Raw genomic sequence first — 22,817 nt, forward strand, 5'->3', positions numbered from 1 at the left:
AGCATAGCTGCTTGCTCTCTAACATCTACAATGTCGTAACTATCGTCAATGTAATGCTGCACGATGTATCGCAACGAATGTTGCATGCCCGATCGTGTTATTGTTACAAAAAAATATTCTACTGTAAAATACTCTAAAGTACAGCAAGCATTTTTTTCCCTTTTCTAAAAACACGAATTAAAATTAATTAATATTTACATCGACATCGAAATTAATTCCTTCGCACTGCACTTTTCCGCAAAAGAGGGAGGACCCGAAGACATGGAATGCTCAAAGACATTACGTCAATTTAATGCACAAGATATTTCACTTATCGCCATATTTATCGCCTTTATCTATACTCCGCGCGTATATTTGTAGCTCTTACGCGTCAACAAGTTCGCTTTTTTTTTTTTTTATTCCCCTTTTTTTTTCTCTCTCCTCTCTTCCCGTGGAGCACAAAAAGAAACGCCGGCAGTCATTTTGTTGCTGCAACCGGTCGTAATTACAAAACTGCTCGTTCGACGTTATGCAAGCGCGCGCGGATATGATTTTCTAATACGCGTATAATTCCCGTCCCGGCGCGTTTCATTGTGCGATTAAAAACGCGCCTCCGAAGAACACATCTCACTTATCTGCCTCTCTGCAGATAGAATATCTGTCGCGAAACCTTTTAACGAGGCGAATCTCCTTATCTCCTTATCTCTTCCTATGGCGCAACGCAACGCGTAACGGAATTAGACGTGCGAAACTGAGCGCCGAGGAAGAAAGAGAGACGGATGGAAAGAGGGAGAAGCCTGCGTAATGACCGGCGATCGCCGCAAAAAGATGAGGAGCATAATTAATCGACCTTGCGAGCGTTCGAGAAAAAAAAACCGCGAGCTAGATTTAGCCGACGCGCGGAGGGATTCCCCTGCCACGGTTACGTGAACGTTAGGCTCGCCATTTTGCCTCTCGTCGTTGCCTACTCCCATTCGATACCGGCTCGTCTCGTGTTTCGACCTTCGGACATCGTTGGAAAAAAGAGCCATTGTTAGAGAGCTTCTTCGACGAGATCGAAGGAAACGCGAGAGTGGGGAAGAAGCGGGGAGAACGGAACGCGGAGAAATACCGCGGAGGAAGCCTAGATTCACCTTCCGAATCTCCTCTTTTTCATTCCTTCACCGAAATCTCTTTTGAATATTCTTTTGTCCGGGATCTTTTTTTTTTTTCTTGACAAATGCATCCCCGGCGGATTTTCTTTCACTTACATTAATTACAAAATTGTCCCTGGCGTTAATAAACAATTGAGAATAGTTACGTCCGACTTTCTTACGTTTTTGTTATACAATACGTTCTTTTTTATTAGTTATATATATTTTTTTAATAGCCTCACAACGCGATATTGAATTATAGTGATGTCTAGGCGGTTGATGTGTCTCGATATTATTTCTTTTCCCGAGGGGGCGAGACAACGATTAGCTTTTATTTTACCGAGCGCAAACGGTGGCACGCGATCGTCGCGTGCATTTCTGCGATCGCAGGGTACACGTGGGTACACGTGCATTCATTTACGGTATCTCCGCGACGGTCCCGTAGTTATGCGGAAATTCGCCAGGAAATTACCAGGCTGCGCGAGAGCCCATCGGCGGTAAACGGCCGAGCGATTCGATCTCGAAAAAAAATAAAATAAAATAATTCCCTCATTACGATCTCGGTTTATCTAATCGACTACCCTCGCTAATCAGCCGCGCGAAGATGATATCTACCTCGCGGCGATCGTCGGATCCTCAGACAACGGCGCGTACGCCGCTTGGAAGTATCGGGGGATCGCGGATTTCGAACCGGGTCGAGTTCCCGAGCCTTTACCTAGATTCCACGGCGGACCGCTATAACAACCTCAGCCGCGTACCCCAGGCCCTACGTCACAAAGCGTACGCGCATGTGTACGAAAGCGCGTGTGTGTACGGCGCGAGTATGCGCCTCGCCGCATGTACGTACTACGCCTCCGCTTCTCGGCCGCACGGCAACGTCGTGCTCGCGCAGAGCTGTTGCGTAATGCTGCGGAGTCATGCGATAGAGATAGATCCGGCGCGCGCGATGCGGCGCGACGTCGTTCACGGGACGGGATAGACAAAGACCGAGCGGTGCGGCGGGCGAACTGGGACGGGGCGGCGGTACGAGGTGGAAGAGGGGCGAGGGGGGAGAGAAGGCGACGGCTCAGCCTTGAAACGCTTCGTCACGAACGTCGTGCACGAACGTTGGACTCGGCCGCGGATTACGCGGACTCGCGGTTTCTTTCCACGGCTTTTCCCACGTCTGGCGAACATTTGCGTGAGCGCGCGCGCGAAGAGGAGGAACGGGAGAGGCCTCAAAACCCCGTGAACGTATTCAGCTTCTTCAAAATATACGCGCCCAGCCAGGTCTCTTTCCGAACAATTGTATAGACGTAACAGACCACGTATACGGACGCAACGTAGGGACGCGCACACGGAGAGAGGCGCGCACACAAGTGCTCAGTAAAACAGGATATCGATCCAATGTACTCGAAAATATAGCGAAGTAGGTTACTAGGCAAGACCCAGTTTTCATTCTGAAATATTTCTATCCGCGGAGACTTTAAATCTTTCCAGCTGAAATGCTCGTTGATTTTCTACAACGCGAGTTTCCCTCGGCGTCATTTAATCAAGTCTATTATATTATTTTCCATAACAGAAAAGCATCGGACGTACTTTTTCATCCCGGCTCAATAAGCTATCGATTTAATCATCTTTAATTATTAACATTATTACTCTTTTTCTGCGTTCGTTACTTCCATACGCTACCTAAAGAAAAGCCTCTCGACGTTATCGGAAAATATTGATCTATCCTACAGTCTTCTGCCAAACGAAAACAGTACCTTTACAAACGCGCCTTCGACAACGCGACGGTAAATGAAAAACTAAAGTCAAAATTAACGCGCACACGTTTACCACGTGCTTAAATTCCTTCAGGCGCTACAAGAAGCGTCTAGCGGCGTTCACGAGGATTCGCCGTGACCGGGCTAGACGAGCAGGAAGCGGAAGCGGTCGAGGCGAATTGTTAAGAAAGCAAAGCGGAAGAGCCGACCCTATCGACGGACGGATTGAGGCAAGGAGAAGGATTACGAGGCGGGATGGGAAGAAAGAAAAAAAAAAAGAAAAAAAAAAGGAGGGTAGCTCGGCTTCGACCTCTTGGTAGGCCTCGATCGATGCCGTTGCTATGGCGACCAGACCGGCACCGCGGTACTCCACTACTGATTATTTATGTCAAAGATGCCCCCTGCCTCCCCCCTCCCCACCCGTCGGCTGGCAACCCTCCGTAGCACGAAACGCAAACGCGAGCTGCTACCCTTCGTGCAGGAGGGGCGAAGCGTTCGCTATCTAACAGCCTACTGGCCTATCCACGTGACACTGAAGACCAAGAAGTTCCGGGGAAATAGATAAACTAGGCGGGATAGTAGAATATGCAAATAAGTAAAAAGTAGGTACCTAGAATAGAGCCCGATAATAGCGTAACTCAAGGAAGTCATTTTCTCCTTAAAAGCGTATTTTATTCACTCTACCTAGCGCCCACGTGTTTATGGATTTTTTTTCTATTTTTTTTTTATTGTTCTACGAGACCCGCGGAGGCAGCTACAGCTTATTTGTATTTCGGATCGATATAATTTTAACGCGGTGTTAATTTTTAAAAGTCGTGCCCGGTGTAACGCGTTGAAGACGGAAGGGAAAGACAGGAGGGTACTAATGGAATAAATAAGTCTGAGCGAAGAGGGTAAATGGGCCACATGTGTAGTTCATACATTTACATATATACATATATGGAACGTTGAAATCTATTTAAGATCTAGAACAAGCCCTTGACATTTATAAGTAATCATCCGACGTTTTATAATATATTAAAAGAAAAAGAGAATAAAGAGACACCGAGAGGAAATCAAAGTGAGTTAACGACGCTACGAATGTGTGGGGAACGTTTCGAGCGGAAATATTAACGATGCGTCTTATTACAGTTGCTATTCGATTACTTTAAAAAAAGGAAAAAAAAACAACGGCGTCAGTTTAACAGTCGAGCCGGGAAGAAGCGAGAGAATGACCGCGTTCGGCAGAAAGTTGCTACTTTTTGCGACTGCTAAGTTTGTGATTTTGATCGGAGGCCGCGTTTTTAGATTCAGTTGAGATCAAGAGCACACGCTAATCGGATTCGTAATTTTTAAAACTGTTGTGGAGCGACCCTTTTTTTTATTATTTTATGCTGAACGCAGCGAGTGATATAAAATGACGTGCACGGGGAGGAAGGAAAGCGAGCAACTGCTCCCTGCGGGAAGGGTACTTGCGACCCAGTTTCACCCTCGCAAGGTGGCGGCAATCGATACTGCGACTAAGGGCCGCATGAAACGCGATCGCAGTGCCGCTAGCTCGTGCCAAAAGCAAGAATTGGGATTCGCGCATGCCGCGTGAAGCGGCCCCGGAAGAGTGCGACTAATTCCTTTAAAAACTCAGCGCACGGATCATTTTAACCCGAGGATCATCGTATCCGTCGAGCCGCATCGAATCATCGTGACGAAGCGAAAAACCCGTGCGAATTATCCGGAAACCGCGGCGCGCATTGATATCAACGCGTCAGGTCCCGACGGTGTGAATTGCGATCAAACGTACCGACGGGGATTTCTTTTCCGGATTTCGCGGATTGACAAACGACTGGAAATCGCCCCGGCCGTTCCGTTCGCGCCGAAAATCTGGGTCACGCGGAACGCGATGTAAATTATAGCCACGTGCGTTTAATTCCAGATAAATATAATTTTTCAGTACGCCTCTCTCGTCTATTTCTACGAACGAGGCTGGTCGAAAGCTGAACGTCTCGACGGCATAATTGCGAAAATAAAATTGCGAAAAGCGTCCCCGGGCGCCTTACGATTTTCCCTTTCGACGGGAATAAAATGTCCGTTCGATATTACGAGATATCACAGTGCTCTCGTGGCCGCATACCATCTCGCAACGGGACGCAAAACGAAACTAGTCCGGTGCCCATGCAAATGCGCGATAAGCTTCCCGTCACCGAAACTTAAACGCCCGTATTCCGGTGTTTTTATCTACCGCGTATATAACCGACGTTTAACAAATAGCGACTATCGAGTGAGCGACGCTGATAGTTCCAACGGTGGGCGGATATGCTATTGAATACGATAAAGAAATGAGATCTACGACTGTACGGCCGGCGGGCGCGTCATCTGCTGAACATTTTCCGCGTTCACGTAAAATCGATTCCAACACGGTTCCCTGTAACCGTCGATAAGACTTGCGAGGTCGGCCCGAAAGATAAGATACCGCAGAATACCGTCATTACCCACCCGAGATATAACACGTTCGCTCGCTCGGAAGAATATTTGACCGAGCAATTATTATTAGTTACAATAAAATATTTTTCTTTAATTATCTGGTCGAGTTCTACGTAGAAATGAGAAGATATATCCGATAAGATTGTATCAGATTCCTATTTACGAAAGATTCATGAATAAAAGTCTTTTTGTTACTCACCCGTTGATGCGCTGAGGTGGAGCATTATCAGCTACGTCCTGATGATCCTGATGATTCTGTAACACATAAAATAGTTTCGAATTAAAGCAGCGGTCGAATAAGTAAAAGGGGGGACAAAAATACATTATCGTCGAATTAATTTCAAAGAAATGGGCAGTGAATCTTACCGAAAAAATGCTCCACCGATGCCGGATGCCTTTCCCATGGCCTCCTCCTCCTCTCAGCTTCCGCGGCGTCTCCTTATCCGTCCGGCGTAATCCCTCATTCGAATTCACTCCACTCACAATTTTTCACAGACGCAAGACAGACCATATATCCGCGCACAACACTCGCGCAAAGCACACACTCGCGAACGCGGTCAGTTACTCCGAAACGATTGCGCGGTACTCTCGATAACGCGTTCTGCGTTGCGACGAGATAGAAACCGAGTTTGCAATTTCTTTATAAGCCGGCGATAACGAACCGTAAATGCGCGGAAACTGGCAAGCGGTCTGAAGCGAGGACGGTTAGTAAAGCCTGACAGGCGACGACGTGATTGGCCCGTCCGTCCTAACATGGCGGATGGCTCCGAAACCGTCGCGATCGTTCTGCCGCTACCCGCCACGGCGAAGCTTCCAGATTTCGATTACGTTTTTTCGCGATATATTACCCGCTGCTCATCGCGCTTCGAATGACAAATATACCTTATCGCTGTAATACAAAGGAATGGATACGGGAATTAATATCGTAGGAGTACCGCGCAGTGCACTTCGAGTAACGTTCGAGAGCCGTCGAAGTTTTCTGCGATCGCGCGCGCGCCGATGAATTTACGAAGCCGGATATATCGTACAAGAAGCGCGTTTCGAAGCCGCTCGCACGCTTATAATACTGTACGCGGTGGAATTGACTAACGTCGATGTAACAACGCCCGATTACAATTATACTTATCGTATTAAATGCGTCGCCAAGCCGCTCGACGCGGAGCCGATCCGTCCCGTGCCGGCCAAGTCCCGTTAGTGAACAAGAGATCCGGGATTGGCTCCCAGCAGCCAATGGCCAACTTCATACCGACGCCAACTATTTTTTTCGCGGATATTTCAAATTAATAGTGTGACGATAATAAGACTTTACATGAAAAAAAATAGATTAAACAATTTCGCTACATTAAGTTCTTCTCAAAGATTTGTTTGAAATAATTAATAAACTATTTCTTCATCTCACAAACGGTGAAACTACTCCTAAATAATAAGTAAAACGAGTTTTGACAGAAAAATTTGTTAAATAGCCAATCTGTGAATAACATATTTTATAAAGAAAATTTCTACAAAATCTTATCAACAAAAAGTCAAAAGCTTTAGAAAATAAATATAACAGATTGGCTACAAAAATTACATGCTTTTTATAAAAATTGATTTTCCGTTAAATGCTAAAAGAATACGCACATTTTTTTCACGTTGCTTCTCGGCGAACCCGAGCCGCGGTAAAATTCAGCACCCACATCGATTCTCATAACCCATATTTATTATTTAATTTAATTAAATACAACGATGGATTATATTTAAATTTGGAGCATATTGAAAATATAATACAGTTATACTTGAGCGAATATTATGTCAAAAAACGCAATTAATCCCTTAGTATTTGCTGCCCTTTTTAAAGTGCGGCTCGAGATCGACTATCGTAAAACTATCGCTATTGACGCAAAGTATCAATATGAATGTTTCCAATGTCACAGAATGTACAATGTCGATGCACAAACTGTAAGAGATTCGTTTCGAATCATTTATTTTCTACACATACATCAGTTTGCTACAGTCCGATATTTTTCTTTTTATCTCTACACACTTCGTCAGTACCACAAATCGCACAATATCCGCTATTGGACTAACGTAAATAATTAACAATTATCCTTATTAATATTTACACGCACATTATCACTAATCGTTTGATATAATACAGTTATAATACGCTGTCCGTAGCCAATAAGTGACACCACATTTTTCGAACGTCTGAAAAATCCTGATATCATACGCATTCCGCCAAAGAATGAATACCGAAATCACTTGTTAATGATTGTATCGTATACATCTTTATTCTTACAAAAACTTGATTATATCGACGTTATACACCAAATACCCAATTTTTATCTGTTTAAAATTTTTTACATTACCATTTTAAGAAAATAAAAGTATATGTGATACTAATTACTAGCAAAATTATTTCGATATTCAGTCTCTGTTCATTGAGTTATCGAAACTTCTAAAAATTTTTCGTTTATTGAAGATTCATTCTGCAGTATCTCCAAACTTTTCGATTCTTTTATTTTTAGTTGCCATTTTTATATTCTTAAAATTTAAATCGAAAAGATATTCGAACTTGAAGAAGCACTCTGTCTCTGTTTAAATTAGTGGATCCTTTGCAAGTTTGTAAGTTTTGATTCTTGATTTAATGAGATTTGAAATAACAAGATATTACTGTCCGGTCTTTTCTTTTAACTGTTTGTCTCTTAGAGCCTCTCCACACTTTCAAGTTTTAGAATCACAAAATGTTGAAGATCAAAGCTTGCAGCTTTAATATCTTCTGCAACAGTACAAGAGAAATATGTAGGAAACTATTAATTCTAATCTTTGTTAAGTATCCTTGCGTTCTTCAGCAAATCACATACGCAGAGTGTTTCTGCGTTAAAGGGTCGCCTGCAGAAAGCGAGGATGGATATTTCACGATAGCACGTTCATATTTATCAAATTCACACAGTGATTGCTATAGTAACATAAGAAGCAAAATGTACAACAGTAGATTCTTGATTGCAGTTTATAACAGTAATGCAAGTTGTAATAAAATTATAAACTTGAAGGAAAAATTTTGCACAACAATTTGAATTTAAAATTCTTGATGTCACTTAATCATTTGCCATGTTCATCATTTTTGGAGCTTGAAATATTAAAATTTCAATTTTTTTATCAACGATTTTCGATAATACACTAAAAGGTAGATACATGGGTATTTGCTTCGGCAACGGCGGCTAGTGTACGTGACCTTAGCGTGGTGTGCGTCAAAGTCATACACGAAACGCCGCAGTACGTACACGACGGAGCGCTGGTCGAAGAAGACTGAGGGGGAACGTACTTACTGCTCCCACCACTACTCCTCCGTACTCGGTGGGAGTAAGGGAGTCACGTACGCTACCCGCCTTCCCCGCAGCAAATGCTGCCCGTATATCTAACTCTCAAGCGTACATTGCTAATTTTACATTTTATTGAGATAAAATTTTGCAGGAAAATTAAAATATAAATAATGAGATATCAGAAATACTTTAAATAGATAAAAAAAAATTGTCACCAACATTTTATATTAATATTATTTCTATGTAGTCTAAGCTCCATAAATGTATTGTACAAAATAGTCAATAAAAATCCGAAATTTATACAAAATCGCATTAAAGATAAATGTTAACTATAATCAGAAATGCTAAAAATTTTAGAGAAGAGAAATAGTTAATAAAGTTCAAGCTGAGTAAATAATTATAATACAGGTCACCAAGTGTTTTAAGAAGTCATGCTTGATGATTTTTGACTGTCATTTTTATCAACTGCTGCAACATGATCAGGATTTTCTCCGCGTGCATATCGTTCCCACATTTTTGTGTATAACATCTCCATACCCTGAGCGTACAGCTTGCAATTAAAGAGGGAACTTTCCGATCGAGCTTTCCAGACCTTAACTCTTGTTGCTTTCAAGCTAAAAAAATTAAAAGATTAAATTTATTGTATCAATTTTTTATACATTTAATTAAAAAAAAAAAATATATGTATAATTAAAAAAAATGCTAATAAATGTCAGAATACTTACTATTCTCTATCAGTGCCCAATCGAATAGCGATATCTTGATATTCTTGCCGTGTTCGCGCTACCAATTCGGGACAGCCAAGAGTGTTTAATTGACTAGCTGCAACGCGGGATGCTAAAGTTTCTCCCGGTAACGTAACTACTGGAGTTCCAGTCCACAAAACGTCCATACTAGTCGTATGTCCATTGCAAAGTGGCGTATCTAAACATACATCGGCCAACTGTCCTCGTCTCACGTGTTCCTCCTTAGCGGCAACATTGCTGAATAAAATTCTACCAGGCGCTAAACCTAATTGTTGCGCCGTTGCTTGAAGATTGGGTTCGCCAACTGCTGGAAAACGTAACAGCCACAGCACGGAATTTGGCACGTGTTTCAATATCTGAAATCAAATAATCGAATAAATATTTAATATGATGAAAATTTAATTTTACGAAATTGTTTTGTCATTACTTACATGTGCCCACATATGAAGAGTAAGCGGATCAATTTTGTATAACTGATTAAAGTTGCAATAAACAACAGCGTCTTCGGGCAAGCCGTACTGTTGTCTGGTTGTAATAACAATGTTTTGAGGTACTTCCTCACCTGTGGCGGTTTTGTTATTTACCTGTGTGGTGGCCATACCATTTTGCACAACAACGCCGTTGACCGACATCTGACACTGTCCAGAAGCTATCATTGTTTCAATCGGGGTAGTAGTCGGTAATTCGGCGACTTTAAGCGAGATCTCGACTGGTTGCTTTTTAGCGTCCGGCACAATTACTTCGCGAATTTCTTTTATTAGAGTATTTTCAATCATTGGAGACAGATCCGTGGCATTAATCACTGCCACATTGTCAGCTACTTTGCCTTTATGATTCAACTTGTCCGTTAGAATTAAACGTTCTTTCAGATGAGGAAACATTTGCCTAAAAATAAATAAAATTAGTATAATATACAAATTAAATGTTAAAAATAAATTATATAATATGTAAATAAAAAAAGATTCATACTTGTGATCGCCGATAAAGAAAGTATGTGGCATGTAGGCAAGTTTCTCGCTGTATTGACTGGCGAGTTCCAGCGGTGAGGTAACCTCGTCGGTAATGAGATAGTCCATAAAACTCGCTCCGGAAGTGCCAGGATATCCCAGCCACATAACCTGTACTGGTGCTGGCCGCAAAGCAAAAATCTCATTACGAGCACCTTTTGTATACCCATTCATGTTCACTAAAATATGGATGCCATCAGCATTAATGCGATCTGCAGCTTTTCCGTTGCACGGGATCTGAGAGAGATCAACAAAATGCTCAGCCTCTCGTGCTATTTTTGCGCGGAAGGTCGTGCCATCATCCGCGCTAAGCGCGTAGCAGAAAATCTCGACTTTTTCACGTTCGTGTAAACCAGGTATTGATTGCATCAAATGACTAGTCGGATGATTACCGAAGTCTGATGAGACATATCCAATTTTTAAACGCGTGCCAATTACACGGGGATATTTGTATGGTTGTTTGTGAAGAACGTGAATCTGCAACAAATTCATTATTGTTAATAATTAAAATATAAAGCAAAGAAAGAAATATAATCAATAATTTTCAATAAAGTGTACAATTATAGTAAGAAAAAAATTATTTAAATAGACTTACTTTCTCTATACAGAGATTAGCGTGTCGAGCAGCGATGGCTTTCCGAAACTCGTGAGATAAAGGATAAAGCATGGAATGATGCGGATGGACACTAGGCAATCTATTTTTATCTAACTGTTCAGCAACAATAGACACCAATTTTTTCATTCTCGCTTCGTAATCAGTCCAGTCGCACACAATTTGTAAACAGTGTGCTAAGTTACAATAAGCATCTGGAAAATCTGGTTTCAATTTTAGCGCTGTTCTGTAAGATTGAATCGCTTCGGGAATGTTGCCGGAATCCTTATGGATCGATGCCAAATTGGAATGAGCGTCAGCAAAGGCCGGATTGATTTGAATAGCCCGAGTATAACATTGTAGAGCGCCTTGTATATCCAGCATCTCTTTTAACGTATTTCCCATGTTCGAGTAGGCATCGGCAAAAGTTGGTTGTATGCGAATCGCTTCCTTATAATGCATCAATGCCTCGTTCAGTTTGCCTTGTTGTTGCAAGACAGAGGCGAGATTGCTGTGAGCGGCTGCAAACTCAGGAAATACTTCCAGTGCTTTAAGATACAAGCGTGTTGCTTCTTCGATGTAGCCTTGTTCGCGTTTTATGTTGGCCTAAAGAAATTATTTCATTTATAAATTTGACTGCAGCTCCGTATGCAACTACGATTTTCATCAATTTTTACAGGCGTTAATTTATTACAAATATATCTTTTAATAATTTCTTAATTCCTTAAATATTTTTATGTGATTAATGATCCTTCTGTAATAAATTTCATACCAAGTTATTAAGAGAGTCCGCGTGGGTGGGACAAAGCCGGAGGGCGGTATTGTAACATTCTTCTGCTTCGACCACTTGTCCTTTTTCTTTGAGAGCGTTCGCCAAATTACAGTATGCATCAGGAAAATTGGGTTGCAATTCAATAGCACGACGATACGTATCAATGGCCAGATCGATGAGCCTATATTATACAATTTTTTTCATTACTTATATTTTTCAGAGGAACATAAATACTTATTAAAATTACATCTATCGTAAATTTTCATGCGCGTTATAAATGTAAGACATTAACTCACCCTTGCTCGTAATACACGCACGCCAGATTTCCGTGTACGACTGCATTGTTAGGACTAAGATTTAATGCTCGGAGATATGCAGCTACAGCTCTGAAACATATAACGATTAACAAATTAGAAATAAATTATTGATTGGAACAATCGAATAACATTAACGATCAGAAATTAGTAATATTAAATAAATTTTTTCTCTGTAATAAAAGATTATACGCTTATTTTTAAAGATTTAATCACGATTGCAGAAAAACTAATTATTAATATAGCTCCAGCTATATATACGAGTATAATGAACCTTTTAATGTAACGCCTGATCCAGGAGACGCATCCAGAAGTGGAGGGTCGCGAGAGAGTATCTTCTATTTGAACACGAAGCGCGGGCGCGATAGTAGTCGAAGGCGAGATCACCGTATAAACGACCACGCACTGGCAGTCCATTCCTTCCCCATCCCGACTATCTTGGATCCGCGGATCCCAGAGACCACGGATCCGAGTGTAAAGAAAGGACTTTTGACGGCGCGGCACTTTAGACGAATAAATTCTTAGAGATAAGAGTACAAAAGAATCTCCTAAGCCTAAGAATTTTTTAGACGAAAAGGCGACGAGATCACATAGGATGCGTGAAAAACGAGAGTCTCGTCTCTGAGCATTAAAATTTACGAAGTGTCGGACGTTTATAAAGCACGAGATGTCTAATCAGCAGATTTGGCGGAAACAGATGGTCGTCCCTTCGAACAACCGTTGATCTTTCGATATCTTTACGTCGTTCACTTGGGACCACCGACACTCTTAATACGCATGTTGAAACAAAGAGTACATCAAGCGCAGATCTCTGAATACGCGGATCTTCGATTTACTGGTGCCCGAGCGTAAGAATCGAAATAAAAGCTACACAGGCACGAACTGCGCAGATCCTTGGATCCACGTGGATCTAGGATTCACTTATCCCAAAACCTACAGATGTCTAGGCAGCGGGAGTTAAAGCGGGGAATAATACAGACATGGATTCTACGTCGTACGAATCCTGGGAGGTGGATCAGCTCCGGGAAATGGTAGCAGCCAGAGAAAAGCCGCTTAACTCGAGGCGAGCGAACGAAAACTGAACGGGCACGCGTATCCTCCCACAACGGGAGGCGAAGGGCTCCAATGGGGGCGGAGCGGCTTTTGGAATCGATAGTTGTCCTCGAATTCCTCCTACTTTATGCGTGAGAAAGTCTCGGGACCCAGATAAATGCATCTAACGACTCCAGTAATATCAATCAAACTTATTCTTATGGCCCCTTTTGATTTAAATTATTTTTACATATATTATTATTAAATTTGACAATTTATGAGATAATACGCAGATATAAAAATATCTAGTGAAGTATTTTGTACAATTAAAATATTTTAATATAAAAAAATTGATAAAATAATTGAAGTCCATCATGAACTAACGCAAATACGAAAATATTGACCGTGTAAAATAATTCGTACTTAAAAATTTAATTTTAAGGGAAACGGTGCATTGTCCGAATTCTCGTTCAAATGCAGAGGACGATGAACTTGAAAAGGATGTTACATAAATATCGATCCTCGGAGCTGACTCAACAGCTCATGCGCCGTACCCGCCTCTTTCCAAGTGCATAAAACGCGAATGTTAAAAATTCATGTTTATCAAATGTATAACAGTCTATATACTCAATTAAAAAATTCTCAACTTGGAAATATTGTTCATATTACAACATGTACGAAAAAAAAAAAAAATGTGTGTAAAACATCTTTGCATTCTATTGCATTATCAGTACACTTATTAATAATTAAATTACTTGTAATAAGAAACTGTATGACTCTCGACTAGCCATTGATTTTACGCGACGTATCAATGGAATAACTAAAGTCACTTTTAATCTCGCACAGACTTTAAAACCGACGACGATAAAAATCTTAAGACGTTGGTTGATCAAAACTGTGCATGCGACGTTTCTTTATATCACTCTTCACAAATCTATGTCGTCTAAATTCTCGTAACAAATATTAACTGGTATGGTTTGAACCTAAAATGAAAGACATTTTAAAATATTATAACAGATTGACGCCAACTGCATTTCTTATAAGATAATATTTTAATAGAACTGTCGACATTGGATTTAAAAATCCAATTTCATAAAGTTTAATAATTACAGCTTGACAAATTTAATTTCTGCAGTCAATCTGCTATTATATTAACCGAATTTATTCTAAATACTTCTGCTACCATTTAAGAAAATGTGCGGAAAACGTTTTCAACATATTTAATTATACGAAATTATCACACAATTATTATTGAGAAATAAAAGGGTTGATAAATTATAAATATACAAGATACACACCTGTCAAAAATCCTAGCTTCTTTTAATACATTTCCAAGGTTGATATATGCATCCAAAAAGTTGGGATCCAAGGCGACTGCTTTTTCGAAATGATGTATCGCCAACCATATCTCTCCCTGTGCATTGAACACGCAGCCGAGATTGCTCCAGGCGACGGCGAAGTCAGGTCGCGTCTCGATCGCCTTCAAGTAGCAGGCCTAAAGAGACAGAATACAGTTTAGACAAGTTTTATTCGCGAACTCAAAGGGACGCGCGCCGCGCAATATGCCCGACCTCCCATCGCCGCGCCGCAGCTTCTCTCTCTCTTTCATACGCCCTTCCTTTCCATCTTTCTTTTACTCTCCCTTCATCCTCTCGTCGTTAATCTCAAAAAGACAAGAATATTACATTTCACCACTCTACATCACTTCTGTTTCCTTTCCTCACCACGTCTCTCCACCTCACCTCTTGCTCTCCAACGTTAGACAGATTCGTTACCTATTTAGCCCTGGTCGTCTCTTTCAAGACTCTTATGTTATCGGATGCTTGTGCTTATAAAACAGATTGCTATTTCTTTGGATTTTAAGATAATATTGACTTTGAAAATATGAAAAAAAACAAAATTGGTGTAGATGTCCAGTTTAAAATGCTTAATAAAAATTGATTTTAATAATGAATCAATCTCTCTTTTATCAGGCATATTAATTTCCATTTCATGAATATTACATCTTGAATTCAGAGCCAGTTTCCAATATCCTGTATAACGCGAATAGTTCAAAGATTAAAAAAAAAACATAAATGAGAATAATTCAATTAAATTTAGTACGTTACAAAATCAAAAAATCAGAAGTAGCAAAATCCAGGTAGATAATTCTCTGTGAAAACGATTTATGAAAACAAAAAAAAAATGTATAAAGTGTAAAACTAAAAAATCTGTACGGGTACAAAACCTGTGAAACCATTCATTAAAATTATGCACTAACACGTTAGATATCAAGAAGTAACTACAATCTAATAAATCTTCCTGAAAACAAAAGTATGCCATATCAAAATCACCAAATTTATATCAAAAATATAAAATAAGTAAGCAAATTCGTACAACGCCCGGCAAACATTCCCTTGCTACGTCATGTCACGTTTCTCTTTTATAATTGCCACCTTCGAGATTTATTTGATTTATGGATTTCTTCTTTGGTCCCTTAACAGCGTCGTCTTTCGCCCTCCTTAAGTTAGTCACGGGCAAGAAAGAGGTAAGGAATGGAAACAGAATGAACGAGGGTTGCCTCGCGAATGGTCAACGATTCATTCTCGGATGGGAGTCGGGCGAGTGTGGGACAAAAGGTACCAAGGTGCGCACTAGAGTCATCATCTTAAAACGCGCGACTTTCGGTGCACGTGGAGTCCCCGAAATGCGTCCGGCGGACTCGACCGCACGCTGAAAATCGTACGCTAAAATCAAGTCAACTCAATCTTCTTGGAGTCCGCGATTAATGAGAGCTCAGCAGTGAAAAAAACAATGTCAATCTCTAGAGGAACGAATACCAGAATTTCCGACAAGATGACGACCCTAAGGGTACAGCGTGGATAGTCATCGCGCGTGCCGAGAGGTGGGCTGCATAGATATTAAACAGAGAAATCCGTACCTAAACAATAAAAGGGCATTTACAGTTGACCGGTCTCTGGAAGGTGCGGGAAGTACCTTGAATTAAAGGGAAAAGAATGGAAAGGGAACTGCAGAACATACGAATTTGTTACATTCGAATGTAACGTAACACAAATGAGTTGAATCAATCATTATCATAATCACTGTATTTTCTAATAAAAGATAAAATGTATAGAAATAATTATTTAATAAAAAAGTAATAAAATGCTATTAATAAATCATTTTAATTAGTATTAACCATTTAATTAAGAATCAATAACTATGTTGCACGAAGATAAGATTATACTTTTGTATCAGACCACCATATAAATTTAAAGTTACGTCATCTAACAAAATAACGAATTTTTTTCTTTTTTTTTTTTTTTTTCGTTAACCGAACGAGCAGAAAAGGATTGAAGGACTGGTTCTTAGAGACCGGCCGTGGGAATTACTTTACCTGCAGTGTACCCTTCGGTAGGTTGTCTCGGTAGGTACGGCTCGCAAGCTCTCATAATAAACTTAGACCGAGAGACAGTGTGTTACTGAATAACCAGATTCAGATTCACCCTTTGACGAAGGAACCGGCACGGTAACCGACCAACCTCACATTGCTCCTGCACATCCCCTCCTAGAGTTGATCATCCCATCCACAACAATAAGACAGCTGCGTTAATGTCTCTTCACTGATTATTCTTCGCCTCAATCTTTGTCTTTTATCTTTTATCATCTCATTTTTCTTTACTTTTTCTGTATATTTGTGTACACAAAGAATTTGAAAATTCACGTGCCTGTGAAAGACACGTCTTGCCGAACTCATCAGCCAACTGCTGCTATTTTTCTTGCAATCGACGAATATGAATTAAAGTTCTCTTTTTTTTTTTATTAACACTTTGTGGATTCTATCCAACATTATATGCAAAACAAAACTGTGTAAAAGAATCGCTATAAGTAGATGGCTAATAGAGCTCGGCAAGAAACGAACGAGCGTACCAGCCAGTTCTCAGGAATAGCGGGAAGCGTAACGGGAAGCTTTCCTCATTGCAGTAATTTTTAAGATCGAATCAGAACGTATCTATGAACTGTAGTTAATCACAACATTACCATTTGCCAGAAACAATCAGAAAGATTTCAAACATAACGTATTACGAATATGATATTTATAGATACGCCATCATCGGTCGTCGCCGCGCTGCGCTGCAAAAATAAACCACTTGACCAAATGATAGATTACATCAATTTGGAAAACAAGATACGAAGTAAATTTAATAATTTCATGCGTTTCTTTTTATCGATTCAATTATATTAATATCATTTAGAAATGATATTTTTATAATAGTATTATTTTTCATTGCATAAGCTATGATTTGTTTTTTCTTGCATTAAAAATCATCGCTGTGATTAACTAATTATCGTAACTCTATACATTTAAATAAACTGGTCAAGTGATCTCGCGCTGTTGTTACAATGCACACCATAGATTCTCTCTCTCTCTTTCTTTCCGTCATCACATAAAAATGTATTCACGCACGTGGTAATACATGTGCGCTGCTATAACAATAAGTCATACATCCCAAACAAGAGATAAAATCAGCTCATACACTACATTCGCGCGCTGCTAGAACCATCGGTATTGATTCAGCGGAAATGAAATCCACTTAGATGGAACTGGCAAATAATTTGTAATTTGCGGCAACACTACGAATCCTTAAAATAGTCAAAATGCACTTGGTGTTGCTGCAAAACGCGCAACGCTAGAAAGAATGTTCTCTTCAGTTACATTGGCAATAATCCCCTAAACACTATAAAATATTTCTTTAATTTTTGGCCTCTAAGAAACCCGTTTTAAATGTCGCGATAAATTAAAAAGAAAAAAAAAATTATTAAAAAAAACTTAAAACTCTCTCTAAATATCCGTTCGAGATTCCAACACGTTAAAGCTATTATTTTCAACAAAGGAAAATACATCTTTGTAAAGCAGCCGAGTTAAAATATATATATCAGAAGTTATATTGTTTAGGGTTTTATGTTAAAACCATCGCTTAATGTCGCTTTGAAAAATCGAATTTTGCCGACGACATAAAACGCGGTTCTTTCGGTTTTATAGGGTAAAGGAGTATATGCACGATCTTCAATCTAATATAGAGCTCGCGATTATGCGTTAAACATTTCTGAAATTCTCATATAGAAGACAGCAAGATTTTAAACTGACGGCTCGGTTAATAAATCTCTACGATAGAAGATCATGCATTGCGCTTGCAAATTGCTTGGCAAAGACTGAAAGCTTCTCGTGGTAACGGCGCAAACAAATATTGTTCGGTCCGCTTATTTCGCGGAGAACTAAGCGCTGTAGCTCGTGCACATACGCGCGATGAGTTTGTACTCTGTCGAGAAAAGTCTATAAAGACTCGAGGATGGCGGAACATTTATTATTAAAGCAAACAGTATATTGTACAATCAAATTAATTAATTTGCTCTCCTTGATTCAGAGATGTCCAAAGAGTCAATTTAAAACGTCTATGGCAACTCATTACTTCGAGGAGCGCAACGTATTACTTTTTACTTGTTCCGCCGTCTATAGCTTGACAGAAGTAAAGACGCTCGCGAACATGTGCGTTACACGTTGGATTAATTAATTGGCAATAAAAATAATTTTAACATACCTTGGCTTCGTCAAGTCTTGCTAATGCTTTCAAAAGATTACCAAGATCACTCCGCACGCAGTAAAGATCCTGAAACAGAAAAAAATATATTTCTATAATTGCAAGTCGTCCAAAATTGAAAAAGAAAAAAATAATAAAACACTGACTTATTAAATTAATAAATTTTGCATAAAATAAAGTTCGATTTTATTCTACAAGCGAGAATTAAATTTTTTGCGGTTCAAGAAAAATATTCACGTGCTATTATACAATATTTAAGTAACAATTAAATTGTAATATGATTGTTTTCTTACAGGGTTGTATTGTAGCGCTGTGACATATGCTTGAACGGCTTGTTCCATGTCACCAGCAGCCACGAGTGCGGCAGCCAAGTTGATGTAGCCGTCAATGAAGTCCGGTTTTAGCCTGACTGCATGACGATAATTCTCCAGTGCTTCTGGTAACTGCCCGCGTTCTTTATACACATTTCCCAAATTGCTGTACGCCTCGGCCAACAATGGGTTTTGCTTTATCGCTAAGCTGCTATAATGTGCCGATCTAAAATGTACAATTACGATTTTATATTAAAATATAATCTTACAAAATATACATTTATCTTTACATTAATATTTATAATACAAGATCGAATATAATACAAATTTGCTTACTTTTCTAATCTTCTACATTGGAAATGTATAGAGGAAAGTAAAAGAAGAACACCAGTGTTGTTCGTCTCCTGTCGCCACAACTGCATACAGTGCCTCTCAGCATTTTCATAATCTCCTGCCTGATATTCCCTGTGAGCGAGTTCCAGTAACCCTGAAATAAGAATTTAAACCATGTAGACACGAGTTAAAAAGGATTAAACTCACAAAGAAAATGATAACCTCTTTTCTCGCAATCTTAAAGCATCATTATAAAAAAATATGGCAAAAAGAAACAAAAACAAAGGGACCTAACCGAATTAACATCAAGCGAATTATATTTAGACGCGAGTGCGATCTCAAATTTCATTTCCATCTATTATACATCCGGAATCGACTAATGACCTCCTCCCCTCCCCTTACTCGTCTTTCCCCTCCCCTTTATACTCTTGGCGAAAGAAAGAAGCGACATCCAGGAAGTGTATGTACGAACAATAGGTATCCACGGCCACGTTGATGGTCTGATTGTCGGCGAGTTCCTTGCCCTGGATGTCCTGCGTAACGAGCAAAAGATTCTGCCCGTTCTGCCAGTCGCCGTCCTCGTTTTCCATGGCCGCGATCAGCCCGCTCGAGCCCTTGAGCGCGCTGCCTTTTTTCTCCGCGACGTGCACGCTCATCCTCGAAAGCGGCGAGTTCACGGTGTAAACACGGAATGGCTTCCTTCTAGCCGCGGGTATTCGCGAGTACACCACGCGCTCGACCCGGCACCGGAGGGTCACGGAAAGTGATCCAGAGCGGCAAACGCTTATTCCTTCGACTCAACCGCTTCGCCTCGAGCTTTGCTACATACGCTTTGCCTAATTTACCCTCTATTCTCCCTCCCTGTACACAGGAGCGCAGGCAAAGCAGCGGGCGAGCCGATTGGTCGGAGCTACGGCGGACTGACGCGTCAGATTGGAACGAAAAGACCGGCGGAGCGGCAAGGGGGCAACTTCAGGACTGTACGGACTGTACTTCGTTGTTTGAGAACAAACATGGAGGTCTTCGTAAAAAAAAAAAAAAAATTAAAACGATAAATGTACGAAGACAAACGCTGGCAATTACGAACGACTGAGTTACATGAGAGTTATAAAATCAGCGTTAATGCTTAATTTACAATTTGCAATTAGAATTCACCTATAATCCATTTTTTAAACGTAGAGAAAAATTCGTTTTCCAGGAGAGCAAGAACCAAGATAAAATAGATGCAACAATGCCGAGTTTTTCGGAAAAAGGATCTCGAAGATGCCTGCTAAAAATATAAGTGAGGTAAACTAATATTCGTGCCGTCGTGGCTTTGTACGTTCCTGTTCTGAGAGACCGAAGCAGAAGCTATCGCAACGAAAAAGGTAGGAGAGAGAAGATAGACCCTTCCCTCTCTCGATGCAGAAGGCAGATGGAATAGGTACCCAGTGGAATATTCCATTGTCGCGTTCGAGGAAAGGGGAGGAAAAGCAAGGGGGAAGTATCCGCTATCGAGGGAGGGATAGCGAAGCTTTGCCAACGCCGATGCCGGTGAATTTATGAAAAAAAAAACCAAGAGGAAAATACTTTTGTCCCGATCGAGCACGTTGTCGAAATGCTCGAACGAAATAAAGCGCTGTAGCTAAATAAATAAAAGTAAAATAAAATTAAAAAAAAAAAATAAAAAAACGGGTTAACTTACTTCCCCGCTTTTATCTCGTAAAAGAGAAAGAGAGAAAGTAGCCCTGCAGTAATTAGAAATTAGAACAGAATAATTTTAAGAAGCAGGGACAAAATTCACGATGGAAGATTCCGTGGGAAAATTGCCAATATTCATGTCCATCGATGTGTAATTATACCGTTTTTCTCGGGCCTTCAAATTTCAACAGAGATAGTCATTATTCAGCGTCAAATGTCAGGCTAAAAATAATATGGAGAATCTATCTCAGAATGCTATTTCATATCTTAAAAAAAAGAAGAAAGAAAAAAAAGAAAACTTCATCTTACAAGTACTCGTGTGACTTGCAGAAGTTTTTTTAATTTTCCTTTCTGCTCACTTCAAATAATCAATCGCAGCGTATCAATTACATAAAACCAAGAGGTTCATAATTATGCTGCAGCAGTTTAAATTACGACCGCAGAATAGCATAACGTTACATAATACTCCTCATTAATTAATTACGCTAACTCAAAGGAGATTTCACATTGAAAACTTCAAAGACACAGATATTCGTGTCATTATTGAGATCAAATATCAATCATGTTTTTACTCGAATTATCTTAAGATAATTATTAATAAAAAAAAATCAAGTTCTCTTCAACACGTTTTAATTTTCAAATAATTAAAATAATTAATTTTCTAACTAAATTCCTTGTAAAATTTATGGGCAGCAGAAGCTGATAACCAATCATCAAAATTCTTTAATGATTAATATTCAATAGAATTTCAGAAATTTAAATGCGCAATTGAAACGCTGGCGATGAAAATTATGAAGTCGCTGGAAATAGCAGTCACGGCATTTTCCTGGGGAAAAAAAAATCAATTTTTAATTGGCCGGGCAATTAATTTCGCTGAAATTAATGCCGTATACATTAAACATGCATGGCTCGATGCACGCGTTGCGCTCGTGTCGCGTGTTCACACGTATATTAATTTTTCTGGGGGTTTATTTTCATCGACGCACCGTAATTCTACTTTAATACGATACTTTATCCTTTTCCGTTAATTTGTTTTACTAATTAAAAATAAAAATAAGAACGAACAAAGCCAGGATCGATTCGCGTTTGCGGAAATCAGCATAAGCTGCACTTCGTGCACCATACGGGCCTCGGTGCACGCTAAAACGCACGAGATCCATGTTCTCGACGAAAGGGAAAAAGAAAATAAAGAGAGACGTATGAATGTATGAAACTCGCGATGGGAAAAGGGTCGCTGCTGGGAGCAGCGTCCCATGCATCACACGCTGCTTTTCGTCGTTACGGGGAGGAATAAAAAGCGGGTGAACGTGAAGGACGGGAGCAGGTTAAAAGTGCACGGCTCCCGTCCGGGGTCAGCGGGAGTAAGATGTAGGAAAAAAAAAAAAAGAAAAGAAAAGACGCCAACGTACCGACGGTCGACAGCTGCTGGATCTCGTTCATCTTCAATATCACGCTGGTGCCTGCAATCTGCTGGTGGCCCTGCTGCTGTTGCTGTTGCTGCTGCGGCTGCTGCTGCGCCTGCATGGCTGCGGAGACGGGCTCCGGACGGAGGCGCGAACTGCGACGTGAGGCTCGGCACCGGGGAACGACGGGTACGCGCGCCGCAACGATATCGAGATAGACCGCGCTTAGGACTGCAGCTCCGGATAAACGCACTTACGTCAAAGAGCTGATACGCCCGATATGCATTGTTAGCGCGATTTTCACGCGCGCGCCATCATGAATTCTCGCTGCGAGCGCCGGAAATTCGCGAGTCATGCTCGGCCATGTCCGGCACGACCGATTGCTCATTGGTGACAGAGATGGACGCATACCGGAAACTGGAAGAGGATACA

The 22,817-nt window shown here is 40.4% G+C and overlaps 1 protein-coding gene across 2 annotated transcripts; it reads right to left on the reverse strand.

The window, feature by feature from the left end:
* Positions 1-6,995: 6,995 nt before the first annotated feature.
* On the reverse strand, positions 6,996-22,677 carry Sxc (O-linked N-acetylglucosamine (GlcNAc) transferase sxc). 2 transcript variants are annotated; one of them, XM_070672001.1, is made up of 12 exons: positions 22,392-22,677; positions 19,306-19,456; positions 18,952-19,195; positions 18,659-18,727; positions 14,378-14,574; positions 12,030-12,119; positions 11,734-11,914; positions 10,965-11,567; positions 10,332-10,846; positions 9,794-10,247; positions 9,342-9,718; positions 6,996-9,230 (listed from the first exon to the last, which is right to left on the reverse strand). In XM_070672001.1, exons 1-12 carry the CDS (start codon positions 22,504-22,506, stop codon positions 9,038-9,040), a joined length of 3,189 nt encoding a protein of 1,062 aa, XP_070528102.1. In that variant the 5' UTR covers positions 22,507-22,677; the 3' UTR covers positions 6,996-9,037. The 2 variants fall into 2 exon arrangements, with proteins under 2 accessions (XP_070528102.1, XP_070528101.1); XM_070672000.1 differs by lacking the exon at positions 22,392-22,677 and adding an exon at positions 19,775-20,123.
* Positions 22,678-22,817: the final 140 nt, after the last annotated feature.

Source organism: Cardiocondyla obscurior, linkage group LG24 (genome assembly GCF_019399895.1).
Source record: "Cardiocondyla obscurior isolate alpha-2009 linkage group LG24, Cobs3.1, whole genome shotgun sequence".
NCBI classification, from domain to species: Eukaryota; Metazoa; Arthropoda; class Insecta; order Hymenoptera; family Formicidae; genus Cardiocondyla; species Cardiocondyla obscurior.

What these genes read in the sequence shown, in the direction of transcription:
- Sxc (XM_070672000.1), bottom strand. Translation starts at nt 19,958, where the DNA reads ATGAGCGTGCACGTCGCGGAGAAAAAAGGCAGCGCGCTCAAGGGCTCG. An exon ending in CGGACTCTCTTAATAACTTG is followed by an intron (nt 11,568 to 11,733) that starts GTATGAAATTTA and finishes TAATTTCTTTAG; the next exon opens with GCCAACATAAAACGCGAACA. An exon ending in TTCTTTATCGGCGATCACAA is followed by an intron (nt 10,248 to 10,331) that starts GTATGAATCTTT and finishes ATTTATTTTTAG; the next exon opens with GCAAATGTTTCCTCATCTGA.